At 43.0% G+C, this 22,540-nt stretch overlaps 1 protein-coding gene across 5 annotated transcripts in view; it reads left to right on the forward strand.

Annotated features, from left to right (window-relative positions):
- Window positions 1-9,825, forward strand: part of CCND2 (cyclin D2) — a 33,995-nt gene extending 24,170 nt beyond the window's left edge. The window contains exon 6 of one of the 5 annotated variants that reach the window (XM_072877672.1): window positions 1,940-2,197. In XM_072877672.1, coding sequence (XP_072733773.1) covers window positions 1,940-1,955 — 16 coding nt within the window. In that variant the 3' untranslated portion in view covers window positions 1,956-2,197. Of the gene's footprint in view, window positions 1-1,939; window positions 2,198-2,218; window positions 4,065-4,098; window positions 4,739-9,527 lie in introns of those variants that run through there. The other 4 variants (XM_072877682.1, XM_072877703.1, XM_072877693.1 and 1 more) reach the window with 4 other exon arrangements.
- The last annotated feature ends 12,715 nt before the right edge of the window (window positions 9,826-22,540 follow it).

The following is a 22,540-nucleotide window of genomic DNA, read 5'->3' on the forward strand; positions in this document are numbered from 1 at the left end:
CAAAGTATACCTGTTAGACAGAGATTATCAGCTTGAAATCCCAAGTCACATTAAGCAGGGAGTATAATTTCAGGCATGGCATCTGCCCCTGGATCACCCTGCCAGTGTTTTGGCTTTACTCTCACTTTTTCCAGTTCTGAAAACATTGTTCTCTCCTGTTGCTATGAGAAATACCCACACGAGCAACAGGAAACCAACAAACTGACTGTTGAAGCAAACAGTGGAACTGAATCTAGAACATACACTGTTGAGTGTGCTGAAAAGACTGAAAAATTGCAGAGAAAAATGTGCCGTCTTTCAGATACTTAATGTTAGTCATTTTATATATTGCATTACTACGATAATGTAGCAATAGTAAGTGGAGAAACTCTGGCATAGATGGGATTTTTTTTTTTTTTAGTGAGATGTCCTCGTTAGTCTGCATGAAATGCCCTTTGGAACAGCAAATTACTATTTTCTGTACTTGCAGATGGAAAAACAGAGACATAGACACTTATCTGTAATTTATGCTCTTTGTTACAGTAGCAAAAATAGACATGTTTAGGAGGGAAAATATTTCTGTTTTTAAACTGCATCCATTAGATGTGAGATCACTGAGATAGATAGATACAGTAAATGTAGTAAATGGGCATGATATTCCCACAGCATCTTTTCAGGCTCTTGTTTTGGAGAACATCGGCAAGCTAAAGGCCAGTGCTCGGCACACGAAGGCCCCGCTTTGGGAAGGAATCCCTGTTCATGTCAACAATGAAGCATGTGCTTTGGAGGGGTTTGAATTGGGGCCTAAATGTGAACCAGAGGAGGAATCCAGCCATCTTTTGTATTTAGGAGTACAAATGACACATTCCATGCTGGAATTTATGTAAATCCCAACTCTTTAATGCATGTCTGATTGCTGCTTTCTTAGTTTATCCAAGCAATGCATACATGACTGGTGAACAGTATTGTCATTTCAGATATCTCCAGCATCCTTTCAATTTATCATACCAGGTCCTACGCCTAAAAAGAGTCCTTTTCCAGTTTCCCTTTTGCAATTAGTTTTAAGAAAGAGGAAGAGATCGGGGCATTAACAGTTATTTATGAAGTAATTAATGTATATGTGGAAAACCAACCTCCCTTTAACACAAAAATGCCAGAAGGCTTTGGCAGCGTTCCCAGGTTTGGGACTCTGAGCACTCAGCAAAGCACCCAGGGTTTGGATCTGGGCTCCTAAATGTGGTCAGGAAATGCAGGAGCATCAAGAAGTATCTGGTAGAGTTATAGCTCAGTATTTTGCATCGTTTGTATGCATATGTTATATATAACAACAGCCCTCTTCTGCTGCTGCTGCAAATCTGAGTGGGATTGTCCTCAGCCTTGGCATTGCAAAGGATTTCATGACTCTGCCTTGCCGTTGGCCTGAGCGTGGCGCAGCTTGGGCTGTGGTAGCGATGGCAGGCGTGCCGATCCCTGCCGACTTCCCTGGGGTTACCACGCCATGCTCTTGGCAGCTGGATGTCTGTACATCCCAGGTAGGGCTCTGAGATACAGTGTCACTTCTCTTCAGTCGTTTCTCACTGGTCTGATCAAAGCTGTTTAACTGGCTCAGGCTTTGGCTGGTGCTGGCCTTATTTATTCTGTGGTTGCTGATGCACAATACCTCACCATAAAGCTAAGATCTTGTCAAGTGTTAAGTGATACTTAAATTTAACAGAATTAAAATGGAACCTTGTTAAACAGTAGTTTTGCAGTCTTTGGTTTCTTCCTTAAATGCTGCCATAACGCATTTTCTCTAGACACTGGTATTCCCAAATGAGTGCCATCTTGGATGGGCAAAAGCTGGTGGCTGCAAGGCTCAGATCAGTTTCACGTACCCAAATGTTTCCCTAAATTTAGTTTTTGATAAACAAACAAACATTAGGAGGCTTGCTGGGGTAAGCTTTCTTATTTCTTCTCCCAGGCAAGACCAAAACTGAGATGCAAAAGAGGAATCTAAAAATCACAATACAAAAAGCGCTGTGTCCTGAGGCACTGTGGAGGAGACCAGAGCTCATCACTTCTGCACGGCATGCCTCCCTGCCTGCCGGAGTCAATGAGCGGCGAAGCTGTGGTGGTTGCTGGCACAAGAAGCGCATGGTCTGGCAGACCTGGGTGTTACATGACCAGTACGGATCCAGGGGTGTGCTATCGTTTCTCAGCCTGGCTGTGAAATTAATCTGGTGGTTTAAATCTGTTTTAGAGTGGTTGTCATCGTGGGAGTAGGTGCAATAAATACACAGCCGCAGTCCCCTTGCGGTCACAGAAGCTCTGAATTGATTCAAAATGGAGAGAGAGAGAAAAGATGCGTGGCTGAAATAGTTTGCCTTCTTGTGATAGCCCTCCGCTGTCAGCATTTGAGAGGAGTGATCTTTTTCTTTGTGGAGAAGGTGGTGTACTGCTACTCAGTTGCTGCGGGATCTGATGCAGAGACCAGTGTTATCCGAAAGGTACCATCTATCAGCTTCAGTTTGGATGGGGTGCCAAGGAAGACTTGAAAATGGCTGGATAAAGTCTATGGCAGAAACCCAAGCCGAGTTACTAAAAGAGCTATAAAATGTCTTTTCAACACCCTCGCCTTTTTTTTTTTTTTTTAATTTATCAGTCCAGTCACGATCTTGCAAGATGGAGAGGATGTATTGCACCTGTTTAACTCGGTAAAGCTAGGGCGACAGGCTGCGTGGGTCACGATGAGGTAGTCCTGCAGCCCGGAGCAGCCAGGACTGAAAATCCCACTAATTACCAATGCAAAGCGAGAGCCTGTTGGTTGAGCTGAGTGGGATGCCTCCCCTAATAGCTTGCCAGTGCGCTATAAACATCAGTTTAAAACTGGAAGCTGGGGGCAGTGTAGGACATACATATTACAGAGGTGTTGAAAAGTTCAAGAAAATGAATTATGTATAATATTCTGCAGGATCTTTCCTAGTGCTTGTGCTTTCTTTCAAGATTGTCATGAATGGAAACTGAAATCCTCAATTATTATTGACTTGAATAAGTAGATCCTGCCATAGCACTGCTGATTCCTCCTTCTAGTCATTTTCACTGCCAGCATTTCCATCACAGCCACGAGGGTACTCCTCATCGGACACAGAAAAGCATTTCTTTTCCTTCAAATGCATTTCAAGTGTGCTAGTAAAATCAGCCAGGGATGAAAAAGTTTCAGAAAAAAAAAGAAACGCAAAAGTTAATTGTCTTTTTAGTTCTGTACATGCTGAAGTAAAAATAAAACTATGGAATGGAAAGTACCTGAACTATTTTAATCATTAAAACTACTAGACCATATAGAAGAATGGGGAAGTTGATCCATGTGACACACACTTAAAAAACTTTTTTATAAAAACAACAAAGGCAACCTTACTATATTCTGAAGGAATGCCCCAGTCCCTGTATTGAAAAATCTAGGGCCATTACTTCAGAGCATTATAGTGTTCTTTCAAGGAAGATTTTCTGAAAATAGTGCAATTCATGTCTTTTTTCTTTGATATGTTTCTTAAAAGCTTTAATTTTCTCTTGTGAGCGCTATCTAGAGCTTGCAAAATGGAAGTCCACCAGTAAAATATGTACACACGCAGTAAATCCACATGAAATTTGGAGGGGTTAAAAACAGTGTATCGTGGGAAGGCCAGGCTGTTTGTCCTGATAGGTTTTTTGTATTTTTTGTATTGTGTCACTTAACTTTGGACTGACAGAAAGTTCCAGTGCATCAAACAGAAGTGGTAGCCTCATCTATAAAATAAGCGACTTGCTGTATCACACTATGACAGCTGGGCTGATAAGATACTCACAATAAATTCATTTTTTTTCCTTTCACACGTGAGATTACCATCCAGCTGGTGTACTTCATACGTCCTAAAGCTAGTTGCGGACTAAGACAGTGGTTCAAGTGCACAGCAAATGTGGTTTTAGGATTTTTCATATAACAGTAGAAGCACTTTGCTCACATGTTGCATTGGCCAGGTGTAAAATTCTTCTTCGAATTCCAGCTTATTAAAAAAGCCATTGACAGGTTTAGTTGGCATCTCATCTGGCATAAAACACGTTGCTCAAATCTGTCCACAGCACTCTGACATTGTGCTGTTCCAGGTATCTGTTGTCCCACAGCTACCGCAGTGAGTAAAAACCCATCGTGTGACCTGAATACTTCGGCAGAAGCGGTGGTGTGGGCCTGTGCGTGGTCTTCAGCAAACCAGGATGGCTGGCTGATGGGGTAGTGCACAGAGCCAGGATTAACGATTGCACAGCCACAGCCTCAGGTGGACGAGTTTGTTGTATCTTCATCATCAGTACTGGAGAGTTTGGGCTGCATCTGCTGGTGTGTTCCAGCTCATTTTGCTGTATGACTGAGGTTCACTCATGAATCTGGCATTGGGGTTTTTTTCCTTACTAGATTTTGATTGTAGAACTTGACAACCTGCAAAATAAAGGTTTCACCATTTTTGGTTTCTGCTGGCCAGGCAATTTCAGCTCCTGGATGGATGCTTCATAGACAAGACTAATTAAACAGAATGTATTACTCAGACTAATAAAAAACTGAGTTTTAGTATGCAAATAGCAACACTTTTTTGGGAAGCTCTTTCATGCTGAATGCAACATGCTGGTCATTTTACCATAGTGTTCTATGTTTTAAATAATTCAGTGGTACATTATTTTAAGTTCGAAACATAAGTGTAGACCAGAGCTAACACATGACAGAAAAAATACATCAGTGGCCTGTGGATCCCCATATTGAATAAAATCTATGCAAACTGTGACAATTCCAGTCTGGGCCTCTTCATTGGTTTTATGTACAAAATGAAGACATCAGAAATGACCCATTTCTCTATAGAATTACCCAGAGATTTTAGCCTCTTCGTACATTAAATGAAACGTCATATTGACCAGCAGAAGTTTGTGTAATAATGGTGTAAATGATCATATATAAGGGTGTTTAGAAACAAACGAAGTTGGCTCCAAATGCTCAAGCCTTATGTTCCGTGTGTCACCACCCTTCTTTCCTCAAGCCTGGCTGCAAGGAAATTGCCTCATTAAGCTCTCCAGTCTGAAGCTGCTTGTAAAAAATCTATTCTATTTTCAGAAGGACATACTATTTTGAAATTGTGCACCACTGTGCTTTAAAAGAAGAGATTCTTATACCAAAAAAAAAAGGCATTATGAGCGTAGTCTGTTACAAGCATCTCCAAACTGGTGCCCCTGCTCTTTCTTCCATTTGGAAATGCCTTGACCCTTGAAGTGACTTGTTGCCACTGCTCTCTCACAAACAGGTGAATGCTTACAACAGACCTAAATTCCACCCAAGCTAATAACGGGGGATTTTCTTTATCTGGGTTTCCGATAGCTTTTGGCAGATAGGTACTTCAGAAGAAAGGCCAAGGAATTTGTCCAGCTCCCATCGTTAAATAAGCAATTCCAGAATTAGGAAATTAGTAAGCCCCCAATAATACAAGAGCAAGCCCCAGCTATAAGAAAATGTTTACCTGATTAAGCAAAAGTACATATTCTTACCTTAAAAAATTAGCTTTGCCAGCAGCAGCAGGAAAGTGGCGACAGACAGAGAAGCCCTTCTCCTTACCTTTTGCTAAAAGGAAAGGAAGAACCCCATGAGGTGAGGCATGCTCAAAAACTTGCTTATCTGTCCTGGATCTCATCACCAGAAGATCCACTGTGCTCACATTTTATTGCATCTTCAAAGGCATTTGTCTCGTTCTTTCACTTCCGAGGCTTCCTGCTCTGCTCTGAGCAAGTTCAGACACTAAAGCTTCCCTTCTCTCCGGGAGCGGGGGGTAGCAGGGGGTAGCAGACAGCAGTCCCCAGCCGATGGGAGTGCAAGCGGGGATGGGCAGCTGCCCAGTGCTCTGCCTGCCAGGCAGCTCTGGGAGGCCTGGGTTAAGGCGTACCCTCCTCCATCAAACCCTGGCTGTAACGAAGCTGATGCATGAACCATGTGTTTGGTAGCTCTGCAGGTTTTTTGCCACATGAGGAGCTTGGCAGCGTGAGGTGCTGGGAAAGACGGCAGGTGCTGGTGTGGGATGGAGATAGGGATGCAGCCTAGCGTGCATTTACCCAGGGCCGCAGCCCAGGCACTGGGGAGAGCTGGTGTCCTGTCTCAGGGCAGGGGAAGCAGTGACCAGGCACACGGAGACTAGTATCCTGATTCTCCCTGCATCCCACTGAGTTCACTTGACATTTCAGGTGCTCCGTGGTTCTGAGCCCCGCGGTTATTCACCAGTTGCAAATGATTGTGATTATGCACTGGCTGTGGCAATGCGGTGGTGGTCCCCACGTGATACCTCTGATCTGCCAAGAGCATCATTCCTGCTCACAGAGTGTCAGGATGAATTACAGGAGTGATGGAAATCAGGGCATGTCCCAGAGGAGGCTACAAAGAGCTTGGGGTGATCTCTGCAATACATCCGATGCAGGAGTTGTTCCAATGTACAGGCAAGGACTGGTGTGACCAAGAGCAGGTTGCAGCACTCCCTTGCTGTACTGTGGGCTACACTGGTGCCTGCTGGAGCTCAGGAGCAGAGTGCTGTGCTCCGTGAGATGAGGAGCCTACTGCCAGTCACCAGAATTCGGTGTTCAGTGCTGCCCAGGCCATCTTAAACAGCTGTGTCCCAGCTTCCTTTGGCATCATGCTTCATTTGTATTCTGACTCTGCGCCAGTGGTATGGCACATACGTACCATTTTTCCTATAACCTGGTTTCCAGAGGAGGGAAACATGGGTGCCTGGGCTGGCAGGGAACTTCCGTGCACCCCTGCAGGGACCCTCCTGTGGTCAGCTGGGCTTAGATGCAAACAGGGATGGCAGTTGCCTTCCTCCAGAGCACAGACCTCCTGGATTGTAAGGGCTCTGAATGAATGCAATATGCAGTTTTCTGAGCAATGTATCTTGGCTGACCTTGGGCTGCATTTCTTGCGGATATCAAAAGGTATCTGACCCCCCCTCCATGTGCTATGCCAAGTCCTAATTATACTTAATCTTCTCAAAATATACAATTGGAAACTTTGGTGAAGAGCTGGCTAATGTTGGTAAAATTTAAATACCTGCTTTCCTTAACCTTTTCCTTGGACATAGCAGCACTTTTTTTGGTGTGGTTTCTCCCCTTCCGTAAACAGGTTAGCCTGAGGCAGAGGGTAAAGTTTAGCTCCAGTGACTGAGACTTGGGAAAGTTGCTAGCAGTGAGAAGCATTGCTTATAGTGGACCTTCACTGGGGTAGGCACAGTACGGCTGCAAGCCAGTTAACTTGACCACAGGTCCTTTTTCAGGGGCAGTCCCGGAGTCCCTGGCTCTCGGGACAAAAGGTGACCATGGGGAAGGCTCGGTCTGCCCGCCGCACGCAGACGATGTTGCAGCAGAGGCTTCTCGTGTCGCCGTGCCCCGTACTCTGTTTCACCGTGGTGTTACTCACCGTGCTGAGGGAAACTCCTGAGTCAGATTGCACACAGGTAGCGCAGATACTCGTGAGATTTCGATGACATCTCACTCTGTCTTTAGCTGATGTGATCCACATCACTGTGAATATTTTTGTCTCTAATACAGCCAGCATTTCATCCAACCCCTTTTTCCTGGGTCAGTTTGAAAAGCCGTCCCTCACAGCCTCTCCTTGGCAGATGCACCTTCAGAGAAAGGTTGTGATGCTTCATTATATTAAGCAGGACAGTTTCATGACAAGGAGAGGACATGATTTTGCAGCTAGCAGCTGCTGGCTAGTAGCCAAGAAAAACGGGTGTTCATGACCCACCAGAGCTAATTGCACCCATCACGAATGTAAATGTCGTCAGCAGAACAGATACTCTGCATTTGACGTGTTTTCCCAGTCTGGTTAGGATGACAAATTAAACCTCCATCCATGAATATTTCAAACTCTCCTGAATAACCTGGTATTGTGTGGAGAAAGTGGGCGTTGTTGGTCAGAGCCCAGCTCCCCAGCATTGCATTTGCATCCCATGCTCGGTTCCTGGGCTGACACAAGCGCCTGTGGGACGCCGTGGGGGTCAGTGCCCAGGTCTGTTCTTCAGCTCCCCTGCCTGAAAGTGGGGATGGTGATACCAAGTCTCACCGCTCCTGCCAGATGCTGCCAGGGCTCTGGTTAAAATACTCTACTGTAAAACTCCTGCTACCAAAACCTTAATTTCTCTACTGCCTGAAGTCTTTGGGAGAGACCCAGCTCTTAGGCAGGCCGAGGCTTCAGTGAGTTTACAGTATCGGTACCTTTTCCAGTATGGTAGGACTCCACAGAGCTGCTTTTAGAAAAACCCATTTATCCTAGCACCACCTGCCCACCTACACAGTGTCATATTGATACTCTCACAGTCGCAGCACGCTGCACATAACTGGCATTGTGTTTATACAGTCATGGCTTGGGTTTTATTTTTCAGTTTCTGCTATAACCAAGTGTTTGTCAATGTTTTCTCACACTTCTTTTTTTTTTTTAAATATCCATATTTGGTCTTCCAGCATATTATCAAGAATGTGGAACATGCTGTAATATTTTAATAGTCTTCTTTGTCGCTGTGTCTGGTTTAAGTGTGGTGAATCCTTCTCACTTATTTATTTATACATCATGTTCATTGCGGGACTCCTGGTGTACAGGGCTCCCGAAATTGTGTTGGTGTACTGTACCCTGCGCTTTCTCCAGGTGTTGCGTAGTATAATTTATACTGTAGTTGTCTCTGAGGCTTGGCTGTGCATTTTTGACTTACATCTTTTTCTAGTAGCTGTCCTTGCTTTAATGTCTTCTGTGAATTATTGCCAATAACTATTCCCGGGGCTGTTGAAATAGTCCTGATCTCAGAGTGAAGATGTGGGAGTGTACCCTACACCTCCTCCTCCTCCTCTGCTGCTGAAATGACTTTTCTTCTCTGGAATGCGCTCAGAGAATGATAACGTGGCTGCGTGTTTGGGGCTGCGTCATTCGTTCCCCTTGCGTGAATTTTCACAGATAAACAGACCCTTCTTTTGCCTTTGCCTTGGGGACCCAAATGCATGATGGATAACAACTCGGCAACAGAGCACTGCACTGTTTTGGGGACCTCAAAACTCCTCCTTCACTTTGATTTACCATAAATTTGCTTGACAGTAAAACTGAAGTGACTCTGTCTTGTGTGACGTTGGTATAACACATGTTGGTTATTTCAGGAGAAAAATGCAGCTTTTTTGTAGTGAAGACCTATCCAAGTCACTTACCCCTGCATAGGAGAATGCAAAAATTCATATACCCCGCCCTTCGTTTTTTGCAACACTTTGGGTTCCTGCTCAAGAAGACCACACAAATGAGCAAGAACAGGTAAAATACTAAGATTTGGAGAGTCTAATAAATACAGCATTAGCATTGTTTAACCCAGGGAGTTTGTAGACAGTGATTACCTGTGAGAATTCAAGGTCATTTTCTGTCACAGCAAACGCTCCTCAGGAATACCAGGCTGATACCCTTCCAACTTCTACTAGCTCAGTAAAGAAAAAAAACCTCTCATCTCCACTAACAGCTCAATTTGCTTTCTGTCCTCTAGGACTGCCTTAAAGCTTGTCAAGAACAGATCGAGGCGGTGCTAGTGAACAGCCTTAGGCAAGTCCGGCAGCAGCAACAGCAAAGCAATCCTTCTAAGACGGTGGACGAACTGGACCAGGCCAGCACTCCCACAGATGTGAGAGATATCAACCTGTGAGGACATCAGCACAGAAAGTCACGCTTGCTCCCTCAGCCCTTTTATTTTTGTTATTATTTTTAGAGTGATTTTTTTTTTTAATCTGCTCCCACATAGAACGTATTTAAAGCTCTTTTAGGTAAAAAAAAAAAAAATACAAAAACTGAATAATGAAAAAAAAAAGCATTTGGTGCCTGTGATGTTCTACAGAAGGGAATCCCACAATATATTTGATAACTGCTATTTGATTATGTATCAGTGATATTAAATGCTTATAAAAGCATACAAAGTAGCTAGATAAATGTAAGCCTGCATTTGTGGGAACAAAGTAGAGTATACTTGTCTGTGTATTATGACCTAGTGCATACACCCCTTTTTTAGATTTAAGAAAGGAATCGTGTGTGCGATTTTATGGCTTGACTAGATTGCAAAGCAATAGAATAAGGGGTTTAGGGCAAAGTGGGAAAAGATCCCTGAAGCAATTGAACCATTTTGAATGCAGAAGAGATTTGCTGATATGTCACCTCTGTTATTAGTCAGAAGTGTTTGTTGGATCTCTGTATGTTAGTTTTGTTTACTCTTGCTGTCTGTGGTAGCTGCTACCTAAGAAAGAAGATGCTTTATTTTGCCAGCCAGAAGAGCAGGTGGTTTTTTTGGGGTTTTTTTGTTTATTTTTCTTTTTCTTTTTCAAATTCCCCTCTCCCCTCTTGACTTTTTCTACTTTTCCTTCAGAAATGGTTCATTCTAAACACAGCAGCATCTTTGGCATAAGGGCAATTCCGTTTACCCAACTGTGGGCCAAGCCAAAGTTATCGAGTGTTCACATTAGATGGGGGAAGTGCACCAATTAATTCCGACCAGTCGGCTAATCAGACTGCCTCCGACCTTTGGATTGCAAGATGCGGTGGATCATCTGTGAAAAGCATTATATTCCTTTACAGCGCTAATGCTTCACGTCAGTGTTAACTTTTGGCAGCTCCATAGCTTGGCCATAAAGACATTTAAATGATGCTCTGTCCATCTTCCTTTTTAACGTATCCTCAGTGTGTTAAAGAAGATGAGCTTTGGTTTGATCCCTCTTCTACCTACCCATCTTCCCCCACCGCCCCCGCACACTTTTTCAGCATTTCATTAACTTTCTTGATCCACAGTGAGCGTTTTTTTAAACCATTTCATTCGAAAAGCACTTTGAAAATTGTTCCTAAGGGATTAAATGAGATGGTTTATGACGATTTTGCCGAGAAAAAAAAAAAAAAAAAGAGAAAAAAAAAGAAAAGAAAAAAAAGGAAAAAAAAGAAAAAGTCACAAAAGCAAAGCATATAGCTTTTTATAGTCAATATTTTCCAGTATCTGGTGTACTTGGTTAGTTGCGGTGTTGCTGGAAATACCAACACCTGCTTCAGATGACATTCCTGTCATGACATTCCGGACGATTTGTATTGTTCAGTGTCACAGAAGGATCTTAATACCACCTGCATGCTTATCTATGGACAACGAAAGAAAATTGCTGGTGCAAAAGACACGAGTGGTAACATCAAGGTGTGTGACTTGGAGTTTTATTACAAAGGTGTATTCAGTGTACTTGAATTTATTTTTCTGCTCCATCTGTAACGAAGAGGCATTTAGATGGCAAAGGAGTTGGAGCAACTTTTTTTTTTTTTTTTGCACAATTGTATTAACAGTTTGCAAATATACAGTATGAAGCTGTTGGTTGAAATGTTAATGTTTGCATTTTTAAGACAAAAATCCAGAAAGAACATGCTACTTCGAAGAATATTATATGAATGGACTCAGCCGTATTTGGCTAGATGAGGGTAGAAAATGGAGTAAGATTCTAAGGTTTTGTTGTTTTTTTGGTTTTGGGGGGTTTTTTGGTTTTGGTTTGTTTTTTTTTTTTGCGCTGCTAAGAAGCTATGATTTGTTTCATTCTTATTCACATTAACAGTACTTAGCTGTATTGTTTCACTGAGTGTGCTGCTATTTTATAAACATTTTTATAATATATTATTTTACTGCTTAAATTTCAAATCCTGAAGTAGATGGTTAAGTGGAGATATGATGAGTTCTTTGATTTACTGGAAATGCCCTGTACAGTTTTTTTTTTCCTAATAGCGTGTTCATGATTATTTTTTTTATTTTATTTTATTTTTTCCTTCTTTCGTTTTTTTTTTTTCTTCCTTCCTGATCACATCCTGCAAAGACGGTATACTTACCTCAGGTTTACTGGACAAAACAGAAATGGTTCCCATTTTCACAATACCTCACAACGTGACAGTTTGGTTTTTCCCCGGGGCCCGCGCTCCGGCCGCACCGGGGAGAGGTTGCAGGCAGCCGGGGCGCTGGCTCCCTTTTGGTCTTCGGTATCCTTTTCATAGTGGAAAAAATGCATTGACTCTCTGCTGGCGGCTTCGCCAGAGCAGGTCCGTGTTTCCCAAAACCGGTGGTGGGGACAGCCTTGTTCTCACACCCGTCACCTCCCGCCTTGATGTTCCACGTTGGGAGCACCTGAAGTTCAGCGATGGTGTCTCTCCTGGAGGAAAAAAAATAGTTAATTTTGTGGAAGCAAGACTCTGGAGCACATGCATATACGTGACAGATCAGATCATTCCGTGACAGCCGTCCTACGTTAGCAAACTTGGCTTCACGGGGAGGCATGCCAGAGGGTCCCCAGATGGTGGGATGCCCTCTCCGCATGGTGGGCTGTAGCACGGCTGCCCGCAGTGACCGTAGACACTGCGTCCATTGCATTTGCTTGGTTTGCTCCCCTCCGTGCTGTCGGTCGAGTGTAGGCAGGAGTAGTATTTAGGGTGCCTGCCCCTGCTCTTCATCCCACCTCCTGTGGTGCCCCAGTCCCATGCAGGGATCCCCTCCTGCAGTATCATCCCCCCAGGGCTCCACAGTGCTGACGGAGAAGAGGGGTGAGGTCCCCCACGGAGGTTTGCTCCTCGCGCGGCGGTCGGAGGGGCGAGGAGCGGGCGTGGGAGTAGCAGCGCCATTCAGCAGCCCCGGTCCCTCGCAGGACCTGGCAGGTCTGCGCATGTCACCGCCGGGGGTAAGAGTGTCTTCGGCTGCAGTGACGTACTCAAAAAATACTAACCATCTGGTTACACCCAGAAACGTACTGTATTTGAAGTCTGGAAAACCTAGAACTTGAGCATTTTCACAGTAGCATTCAAAATTAAAATACTGCATAGTACGCCTTTTTAACAGACGTTTAAAAAGTTAATACAATTATTGTAGATGAGGTGTAAGATTTTTTTCCCCCCTGAATTGCAGAAATCATAAACCTTCCTATTGATTAATTAAAAAAACCCACGTCATTGATTCACAAGTGCCACAGGATTGGCACAATTGCTAAAAGCCTTTCTCTCTCAGCTTCCTGTTGATGGTACTTCGATGATCTTCCCCTCCTTCCCGTTACTGTAGTGTAGGAGCACCTCGTAATCAATTTATTTATATTCCCAACATGCTTGTGAAAGAGAAATATACTATTAATCCCATTTCAATGTTGATTTATGCTTGAATAATCGGACGGCTCTTAATTACTCAGCAAACCACCTGGCCACTGGATTTTTTCCACTGTGTTTATTACCATGTTCTCATGTACCTCAGAAATCACTCTCGGTTGCACAGTTTCTGTTCTCAAACTTCTTTTTTTTTTTTTTTTTTTTTGCTTTATCGAGTGTGATGCCATATCAAGTCAACGTTATTCTCTCACAACGTGCTCTTTAAGAGGTGTGGATGTTTATATGGTCAGGGGATGCTAGAAAGTGCGGTAGTAGACATGATCAGTGTAAACAAAAGTATTTAGAAAGTATGCGAGGTTGTTTTTGATGGATAAGACTCTGATACAGTGTAGTCTTGATTACCTTTTAAAAGGTCGTCTTTGTTCAGTGTTGTCATTTTTATTAATAACCTGTTGTTTTGACTAGTTTAAAGATGGTTCTAAGAAAAGTGTTTTGGCGGGATTAGGTATGCTGTACGGACAATAAACTCACCTTGACCTAAATTTGCCTGTCTTGGTTTTATTCATTCAGTGTGAAGATGGTGCAAAAGGAGACGTGATTCTGTGATTCTAGGCAGATGGTGTTAGCAGGCATATAAAACATGAACTATTGAATGTTACAGTCACAGAACAAGTTTTCCTCTAAAACGTAGCTCATTGCCTACTGGGTAGGCAAATTCTGGCATGTTTCTTCTGTGAAACGGTCCTGTGAGATTTAAGGAGAACAAAATCCTAAAAATGGTAAGTTGCTGGATCAAAACATTTTGTGGAAATTAAATGGAGCTGGTGGAGAAGTCCTCGTAAGTACACAGAGTGCACACTTTTGCAACTAATTGAAATATTATTTAAACCTCCACTCAGTTACTTGTTGCATTTAAAGGCTACTGCAAAAATTCTGTTGTTTTTTTTTCTATCAATCAGCTTTGGGCGAACTGTGAGTAAAAGGAGAGGGCTTTGTGGTGAAGCCAGTGGGAAGAAATGAGCCTCCTTGCACCAAGTCTCCTTCTCAGCCCGCGCCCCGGAGGTGGGACGCTCGCCCTCGCCCTCTTCCACGTCTGTCGCTCGTGGATGCTTGCTGTGAATTGACCAACCTCTCGTGACGTGCTTGGCCTGACTTCAGGCTCTCTCCTCCACTGCCATCCAGCAGCAGTCTTCTCCTACTGAATTTCAGGCCTTTGGGCACCCCTGGGGAGAGCAAAGAGGTACTGAAGAATGAAGAAGAGGTATTTGGGCAGACACACCAAGGAAAAAGTAACACCATCATGAAGTGAATAACACAACCGAAAACAGAGAAGAGAAATGAAAAAAAAAGGAAAAAAGATGTAATGAACAGGGAGAAGGAAAAATATTCAAAAGGAAAAACGTGTTGCTAAAGTGAAGAAATATACAAGCAAAAATAAATAGATATGAACAAACAGAAAAAAAATCATGGATGGATTAGGAGATATGAACTAAATCTTCAGTTTGTGAGTCAGGAGATACAGATCTTTCTAGTCATAATCACACAAACTTGGGAGCTGTGGCTTTAGGCAAAGGCTCTCAAAACTACCCTGGAAAGTGACCTGTGAGCCTCATTTCACAGGTTGTCTGCAGCAAAGGTAGAGATTTTACAGCATCACGAGTCCTCATGTTCCTCTGGCCACCATTTAACAACATGGCCAGCAATCTGCAGCATTTCATAGGTGTAACTTAGAGCCTATAAAGAACTGGACCTTGTGAGGGTTCTTACACCTTCCATTTGTGGTTTAAAGCTCAAAGTGGTGCTCTCTGGCCTAATTTCAGGTTTCAGGGCATTAATTCCTTTCCCACCACAGTGTCACCAATAGTCCTGCAGGGATGTGCTCTGCAGTTTTGTGTTTTAAGAGGTTTTACTAAATCTAGATTTGGCAGAAAAGACATTTTCTGTTGTCATTTAAGTAAATGTGTATTTTCAGAATTAGTGGATATAGGGCGCAGAAGCTAAAATTGAAATTAATTGGACAACAATTAATTGTTGTTCCCTTCCTTTAAAGAAAGCTGGCTCAATGCTGAGAAGCCACATACAATAGGGTTAAGTTCCATTATTATGTGGCCTGTGAAACTGTTTTATATTGTCATCTTCTTACCATCTGCAAACAATTTCTGCCCATCATGATCCTATACTTTACATAAGGACAGCCTGAGGATTTTAAGGAGGGACAACTTAGCAAAATCATTCTTTAAAACAACTGCATGCTGGACTGACTTTTGTGTTTAAGAAGACTGTGGAGGCAAAGAGAAAGAAAGCTTTAGCATTGAGATTTCAGAAGAGAAAACCACCACACAATTCCTCAGTGTTTCCAATCTCAGTATAAGAGTTAGATCATGTTTTATTTTATATTTCCCCAAATCTTTCTGTAGGGACTGGAAATGCAGTTTATCCTTCTAAGCAGGGAATTTTCCTTTGCATTTCAAATAAGGCATCCTTACTGCTTGTTTCAGGAGTCTTTTCAAAAACTTCTATTGCAACTGCTGTATTTTTTAATTTATCCATGAACTATGTAGCCAGTCTTCATTCTGTGCTGCTGTAAAGAAGCAGAAAGCGCTACACATCTAATGCAACCAGCACAAGCAGAATGAAATTCTTTCCCTGCTGAAGACAGTGGGAACTCCGCTGTTGGCTTTTAATAGGTTTAATAATTTTCCCACCAACTCCAGTTCATTCTTGCCTCGTACGGTAAATTACCAGGCACATCAATAAATGTGAAGCTGATGTAAAGGCAGGTAGAATTTCTAAGTCTGGCCAAGTAATTTCCTTTTTTTCAGCAGAAAAAGTCAGGATTTAGCTGCCAAGAGGTATGAGAGGCGTGGAGTCTATCTTTCTCAATATGATGTTAACCCTTGAGCATTACATCGATGCTTTATCCTATTAAAATCAGCACACGGGACTCCCTAGGTCGCTGAAGCCTGCTGTCTGCAGTTACAGCTCATCAGTCATCCATGCTCTGCCTGGAAGGATGCACAGGAGGATGCAAAAATGACAAGCATTTTCAAACATACTGTAACTTGAACATCCCATGGGTAAAAAGCAAGAGAGACGAAGGGCACCTCGCATGCACTATCAAACACATAGACTGCTTAATGGCAATGTAGATAATAAGGTAGAAAAGGTGTATTTTAATCTTACATTTCAAAGGGAAGAAACAGGCCAGGAAAGAGTATGGCTTTGCTCATGCAGGCAACTATTGCTGAGATACTTTCACACCCTTCTGTAGTCACTTGCAGGCATAAACACAGAGTAGTTGCATTCAGTTTTTAGAGACTTATATTAGAGACTTCTCTGCGCTGTTTGCAAATTGAAGCCAGCCAGCTGGCACGAAGGGAAACAGGCTATGCTCTACTTCTTTGCTCCCCACAGCACACTGAATCATTTCTCCCAATTAAGGGAAAGTTTATTTTAAAAAGACTTTGGGGATCCCTTTAGATCTTTGGAGAAAGCTGGCTGTACCACGTTTACTTTGTACCTCCTTGAAATCTTAAAAAAAAACCAAACCACACTCTTTCATTTTTCTTAATATAAGGGTATATTTAAAAGGGTTCTCAAAGGTGATTTGCGTTTCAGCTGTGTGCGGCCGCAGGGGCACAGGTACCACAATATTTTCACACCAAAAAGAGTGCATGGCAGCTGATGTTACTGCTGATGCTGCCAGGGGACAACAGTGAAAATCGTGGGGTTCTTAGTAGGGACGCTTGTCAGGGAGAACATCAGGCGAGCGCTCAGCATGGGCTTCAGGTGCACTGTGGGGAAGGGTCCTCAGTAGCGGAGATGTTAAATGAAGACCTGTTTGTTAGGCTTACAAGTTAAGGTGAGTAAAGCTGAGGTATTTATGCTTAGGTATGAGCTCCATATGCAATATGTCTGGCATGAAGGACTGCTCTGAGTTCTGCTGCAACCTGCTAGAGAGATGAAGGACCTGACGCAAACCACAGTAAGAAAAGAAAAGGAAAATTAAAAGGGGAAAATGTCTGTCTCCTTAAATGTCTGTCCTTCTGTGGAAATGATGTGGTGATAGCTCTGTCTTGCTATTGAGTTTTCTCTAAAAATAAACTGGGATGTTATTTGAGCTCTTCCAAAATGTAACATGCAGAAACTACAAGAAGAATTAGGACAGAGCGGTGAAGGAGAGAGAGAAAGGTCAGCAGACTGGCTGCGTTTGTGGCTGCGGCTCCTCAGATTACTTGGTAATGCTTCTTAGAGCAAAAACTCTGGTTCATCTGGCAGGAGACTAGCAAGCATCGCTGAAGAGCAATAGATTGACCTTTCTGATGACTATGGTTTTCAGAACTTGAACAAAACTGTCAGTGGGACATAACTGGCTGGAGGATGAGGAATGAATTCAGGATTGTTATCCAGCACCCCTGAACAAAAATTTCCCTCAATTTTTCCAGCTTCCTCAAGTTCAACCTCTTTGCTTCTCCAAGAAGTTTTTTATTCAGTTTCTTTGGATTTGCTTCTTACATACAACAAAGTATTGATCTTTCTGGAGTGCCCTGATGGTATTATTTAGTTTCCCAAGTTTAGGTATTAAGGCTTGGCCTAACGTTACAGAAATTTGCAACAGAAATGCATAAAATTTGGATGTGATTCTCCTTGATGGCTAGCAGCACCAGAGCAAAAGATTAAATATGTAATCTGAGCGAAATGCAAAGCTTGTTGAATGGGCACTGACTAAAACTGGACTGTAAAACCCGAGGGTGCAGACTGCAGGAGGACCACTAGATGACGGTAACGTAACTCCTACAGCTGCAGCTATTCCTGGAGTTCCTCTAAGAGCTGCCTGGGGTTTCCCAGCCTTCTGGAAAGTAAAAGGTTTAACTGAACCTTCTCACTTCTCCGACAGCTCACCTGAACGCCTTCATCAACCTGAAAGCCTGCAGCCGTGACTTGAACTTTTACACTTGGGGGTTTGGGCATATTGGTGTGAAGTGCTGTTGCAGGAGCATGGAAGGTTTCTGTTCAGCGGGACAGTCACAAGGGCCTGACTCTGCTCCCTGTTTGCAACCAGTACACCACCCTGAAAATCATCTTAAAAATAATTAAACACTTGTCTAAAGTTACTTTTCCATGAAAGCGATTGATGTAGTTGCTGCAAAGGTACTGCACAGCCGTGTTCTCCAGCCTGTCCAGTTAGAGAACTGGCCACAGCACGATCTCTGTGCTTGGGTTTGACCAAGTTACGAATTTCTTCGCGCCAGTACATCCTTTACAGGCATATTACACAGGGAGAGGATTGGGGGAGGAACAATCCGTGAAGAAACTCAGCTCAGGTTTCTGCTGGGCTGGTGTACTTTTAAGAGCAGGAAGCAAGATCAGATCCCAAATGACAAGTGGGCTGCCAGGAATATAGCCCAGCTGATGATTTCAGTTTTGCGTTCCTAATTGCTGACTGTTGTTTCTGACTAGATAACTCTCCCTGGATTGATGATATTGTCTGATGTTTGTGATATGCAATCCATATGATGCTGAATTTACTAGATTCGAGTTTAAAATATATTAGAATAAAACCTTCTCATTAAAAAATGTTTAATTTCCAGCTCCACAAAAGCTTTTTCTTCCTAAGATGACTTCCTCAAAATACTATTCATCATCTGATGAGGGAATAGCGCTTGTGTTAGCAGTTGTGCTTTATAAACACTTTGTTTCAATGGGACAATTTAAAAAAATAGGCTCATGAACACAGACTGACATGATGTGCTACAGCAGATCAGAGAAATTGCTGAGGAGGAAGAAATGAAAAATCAGAATTTTAATGCTCAGGAAAAAATATGCACATGCTGTAAAGATAAAGGAGACAGGAGCAAAGATAAGAGGACTAAACAATGGAAAAGGGAAACATGATCTAGTAGTCAGACCATGAGGCTGTAAGTCAGAAGCTGCAGGCCTTTTGAGTTGTTTCCTCACAAACCCAAACTGTGTGACTTCAGACAAAGTCTCTTTCAAACTTTGCCTGAAGGGCTGTCACTTTTGCAAAGGGACTCGTATCAAACCATGCACTTATAAGATTATAGACGCTACCAGTGTTGGCTCATATTTGTTTCTTGTCCTTCTAAAACATGCTTGAAACACAGCTGGTGTCTTATCATTGTAGCAAAACACAGTTGTTTTTAATGGTGATACAATAGAAATAGGTCAGAACTGAGTCATTTGGCACTGGCTCATTTAGAGGCTAGACATGTCACTAGTCTCACCCTTTGAAAATGTCAGTTCTGAAATCTGTGGAGGAGAGGCACTGCAGAAATACAGGGTTGTGCCACACTGCCAAAGCAAGATAAAAAGGGAACAAAACAGACCTGCCATTGCATTAAATCTTTAATTTAGCATCTGTTTTAAACTGCTATCAAATGAAACAAATTATGTTTTAGTCTTCATTTAGAATTTGTTTGGTGTTAAAGCACAAACCAGTTTCAAAGTTAGGTCAGATCTCTGGGCAACCCAGAAGAATTTCTCAAATTACTGATTTTTAGATAGATAGCATTTATTCTGTCTGGTTGTGAAATCCTAAAGGAAGTATGCTCAGCTATCTGACCAACTAATATGTTGGTTAATCAGATTGTCTATAATTCATAAAACTTCAGCTTTCTGAGGGGAAAAGGATGATTTGTGGTTGCTTCTTCTGTTACTTTGTCTATTTTACCAGCAGTAATTTCATAATGCTGTTATTTAATAATAGCAATTGGGTCATTGCTCTCATTGCCTATTAGAAATCACCATTAGCAAAATGATTAAAATATTAATTTTAAATGCTATTTTCTTAGTTCTTGTGTGCTATTATAGCTCCTTGGATACTTTTGTTCACCCTTAAGTGACTTTCCTATTTCTTTCCTTGCTTTTTGCAACCGTAAAATAGGTATTACCTGTTATTGTACTCTACATCAATAACACAGTGATGATTTTACCAAATTTTTATGGTTAATTTCCTAAAATATCAACCATTTTGAATCCTTAATACTTCTGGCCAGCAGGACCTTTCCTGAGGTGAATGTTGCATTTCTGTGTTGAGGAAAACATCTTCTATGCCATATCCTTGCAGTTTGCCAAGATGTACGTGTGTTTTTTCATGAATCTTCAAAAGCGGGAAGTGGGGAAGGAACAGCAAAATAAATTTCTACTTTTGTAAGACTTTTTTTTTTTGCTTTGCTTTTTCACTCTCACTAGGGAAAGTGAGAGTCTGAATGTCAAACCCTAGCAACTGAAGGAAGAATCCCCTTACTCACACAGCAAGTAATGCATAGGCAACAAGAGTGTGAACTACAAAATGCAGATGTGTCTTGTATCTTTCCACAAATGCTGTCAGTTGGCCCAGAAAGAACACTGCTATGCAAAAGAGAAGTGATTTATTGTATCTAGCTCAAACGTCAGCTTTACTCCTGAGTTTGAAAACATCACTGTGATACAGAGAGAGTGTAGGTGTAGGTTTGCTTTTCTCACTCCCCCCAACTGCCCTAATTCCTCTCTCTGTTATTTCGCAAGTATGATGGTGGCTGTGGACCAAAAGTGGCCTCTGTCCAACAAATCAATCTGCAACAGTCTTAATACGAAGCTCACCCATCGGATCCAATTTGGATCAAAAAATTACATTCACCCACTGGATCCCAAAATTGCATTCCACCGATCTCCCATCTAGATCCCAAGAGCTGAAATGATGTGGGTAAACAGGACCTGAAGAAGAAGATGACAATCTGTCCCATTTTTCAGAAAATACATGGAGGCTCTGGATTTCTGCCACACGAGGCCAGCATGGCCCCAGCTCGTTGTGGATATCTGCATTGTGGATGCCTACACCACACACTGCTTTGCCTTGTAAATTGCTGGTCTGAAACTGTTGCTGTGAAATGGCTCCCATCTTTGCTGATGATCACTCAGAGGTACGATTTGGCTTCCAAGACTTCTAATTGACTTGTAATTAGCATAATTTATCCAACTAGCATAATTTATCCAACTACTGATATTACTCTGAGCAAAGTCCTGTTGCCGATTAGTGTTCTTAATTCAGTTGACATAACACGACTGAACATCATCAAATATTACATCTTCTGCAACGTAGGCATGGAGGTGTTGGGTTGATGGTTGGACCAGATGATCTTAGAGGTCTTTTCCAACCTTAATGATTCTATGATTCTATGTGGTAAATAAAATTCTATGTGATTCTAAAATTCTATGTGATTCTCTCTGGTCCCAGAATCATGAGATTATGTGAAAACTAGAGTTTTAAGGTGAAAGTCATCTGATTATAATTGTAAAGTAGGAACACAGAATCATAGAATCATTTAGGTTGGAAAGGACCTTTAAGATCATCAAGTCCAACCATAAACCTAACACTGCCAAGTCCACCACTACACCATGTCCCTAAGCACCACATCTACACATCTTTTAAATACCTCCAGGGATGGTGACTCAACCACTTCCCTGGGCAGCCTGTTCCAATGCTTGGCAACCCTTTCGGTGAAGAGATATTTCCTAATATCCAATCTAAACCTCCCCTGGCACAACTTGAGGCCGCTTCCTCTTGTCCTATCGCTTGTTACTTGGAAGGAGAGACCGACCCCCACCTCTCTACACCCTCCTTTCAGGTAGTTGTAGAGAGCAATAAGGTCTCCCCTCAGCCTCCTTTTCTCCAGGCTAAACAACCCCAGTTCCCTCAGCCGCTCCTCACAGGACTTGTTCTCAACATGTGCCTCGAGACCTTAAAAAATGCTTCAGACCGGACATACCTTCCCTTTAATTTTTAAAAATGCATATTCTAAATACAGAGATTTTTAGGTCTGTTTGGTGCACACTGCCCACACCTGCAGCCACACAGAGCTGCAGTTCCCCCCCCCACACATCCTTCTGCCAAACGCAGACTGAACTTGCATCTCTCCCCACAGTCTCTGCCAAATATTGAGACGACGAACGCGTGCGCTGCAGCTTCAAACGTATTTAACGTGGAAAAAGGTCATCCTTTAGGAAAGCGGGCACGTAATCGCGCTTCTGAACATCCGCGTGTCGTCGCGATGAGCTCTCGGAGTGGACGCAGCGAAGCTTTTGAGAAGAGAAACTCCCTGCAGCAGGCGGTTTTGCAGCTGCATGGCACAAACCTCTTTATTTTTGGGGGGTCTGAAACAAACCGGGCCCTTTTGCGCTGGACGTGAGCTCCCGCCAACCCGCCGCAGCGACGCTTCCACGCGCACGAGCGGCAGGTCCGCGAACGGCCGGCCCCGGGACCTGTTCTTACGGGTGTCCCCCGGGAGCCGCCGCCCACCGCACCGCGACCAGAGCCGCCCCGGGGAGGGGGGACGGGAGGGGGGGGACGCGCTGCCGCCGGCTGCCGGCGCGGGCCCGCCCCCCCCGCCTCCTCCCACCGCCGCGACGGGA

This window comes from Ciconia boyciana, chromosome 1 (assembly GCF_034638445.1).
Source record: "Ciconia boyciana chromosome 1, ASM3463844v1, whole genome shotgun sequence".
NCBI lineage: Eukaryota > Metazoa > Chordata > Aves > Ciconiiformes > Ciconiidae > Ciconia > Ciconia boyciana.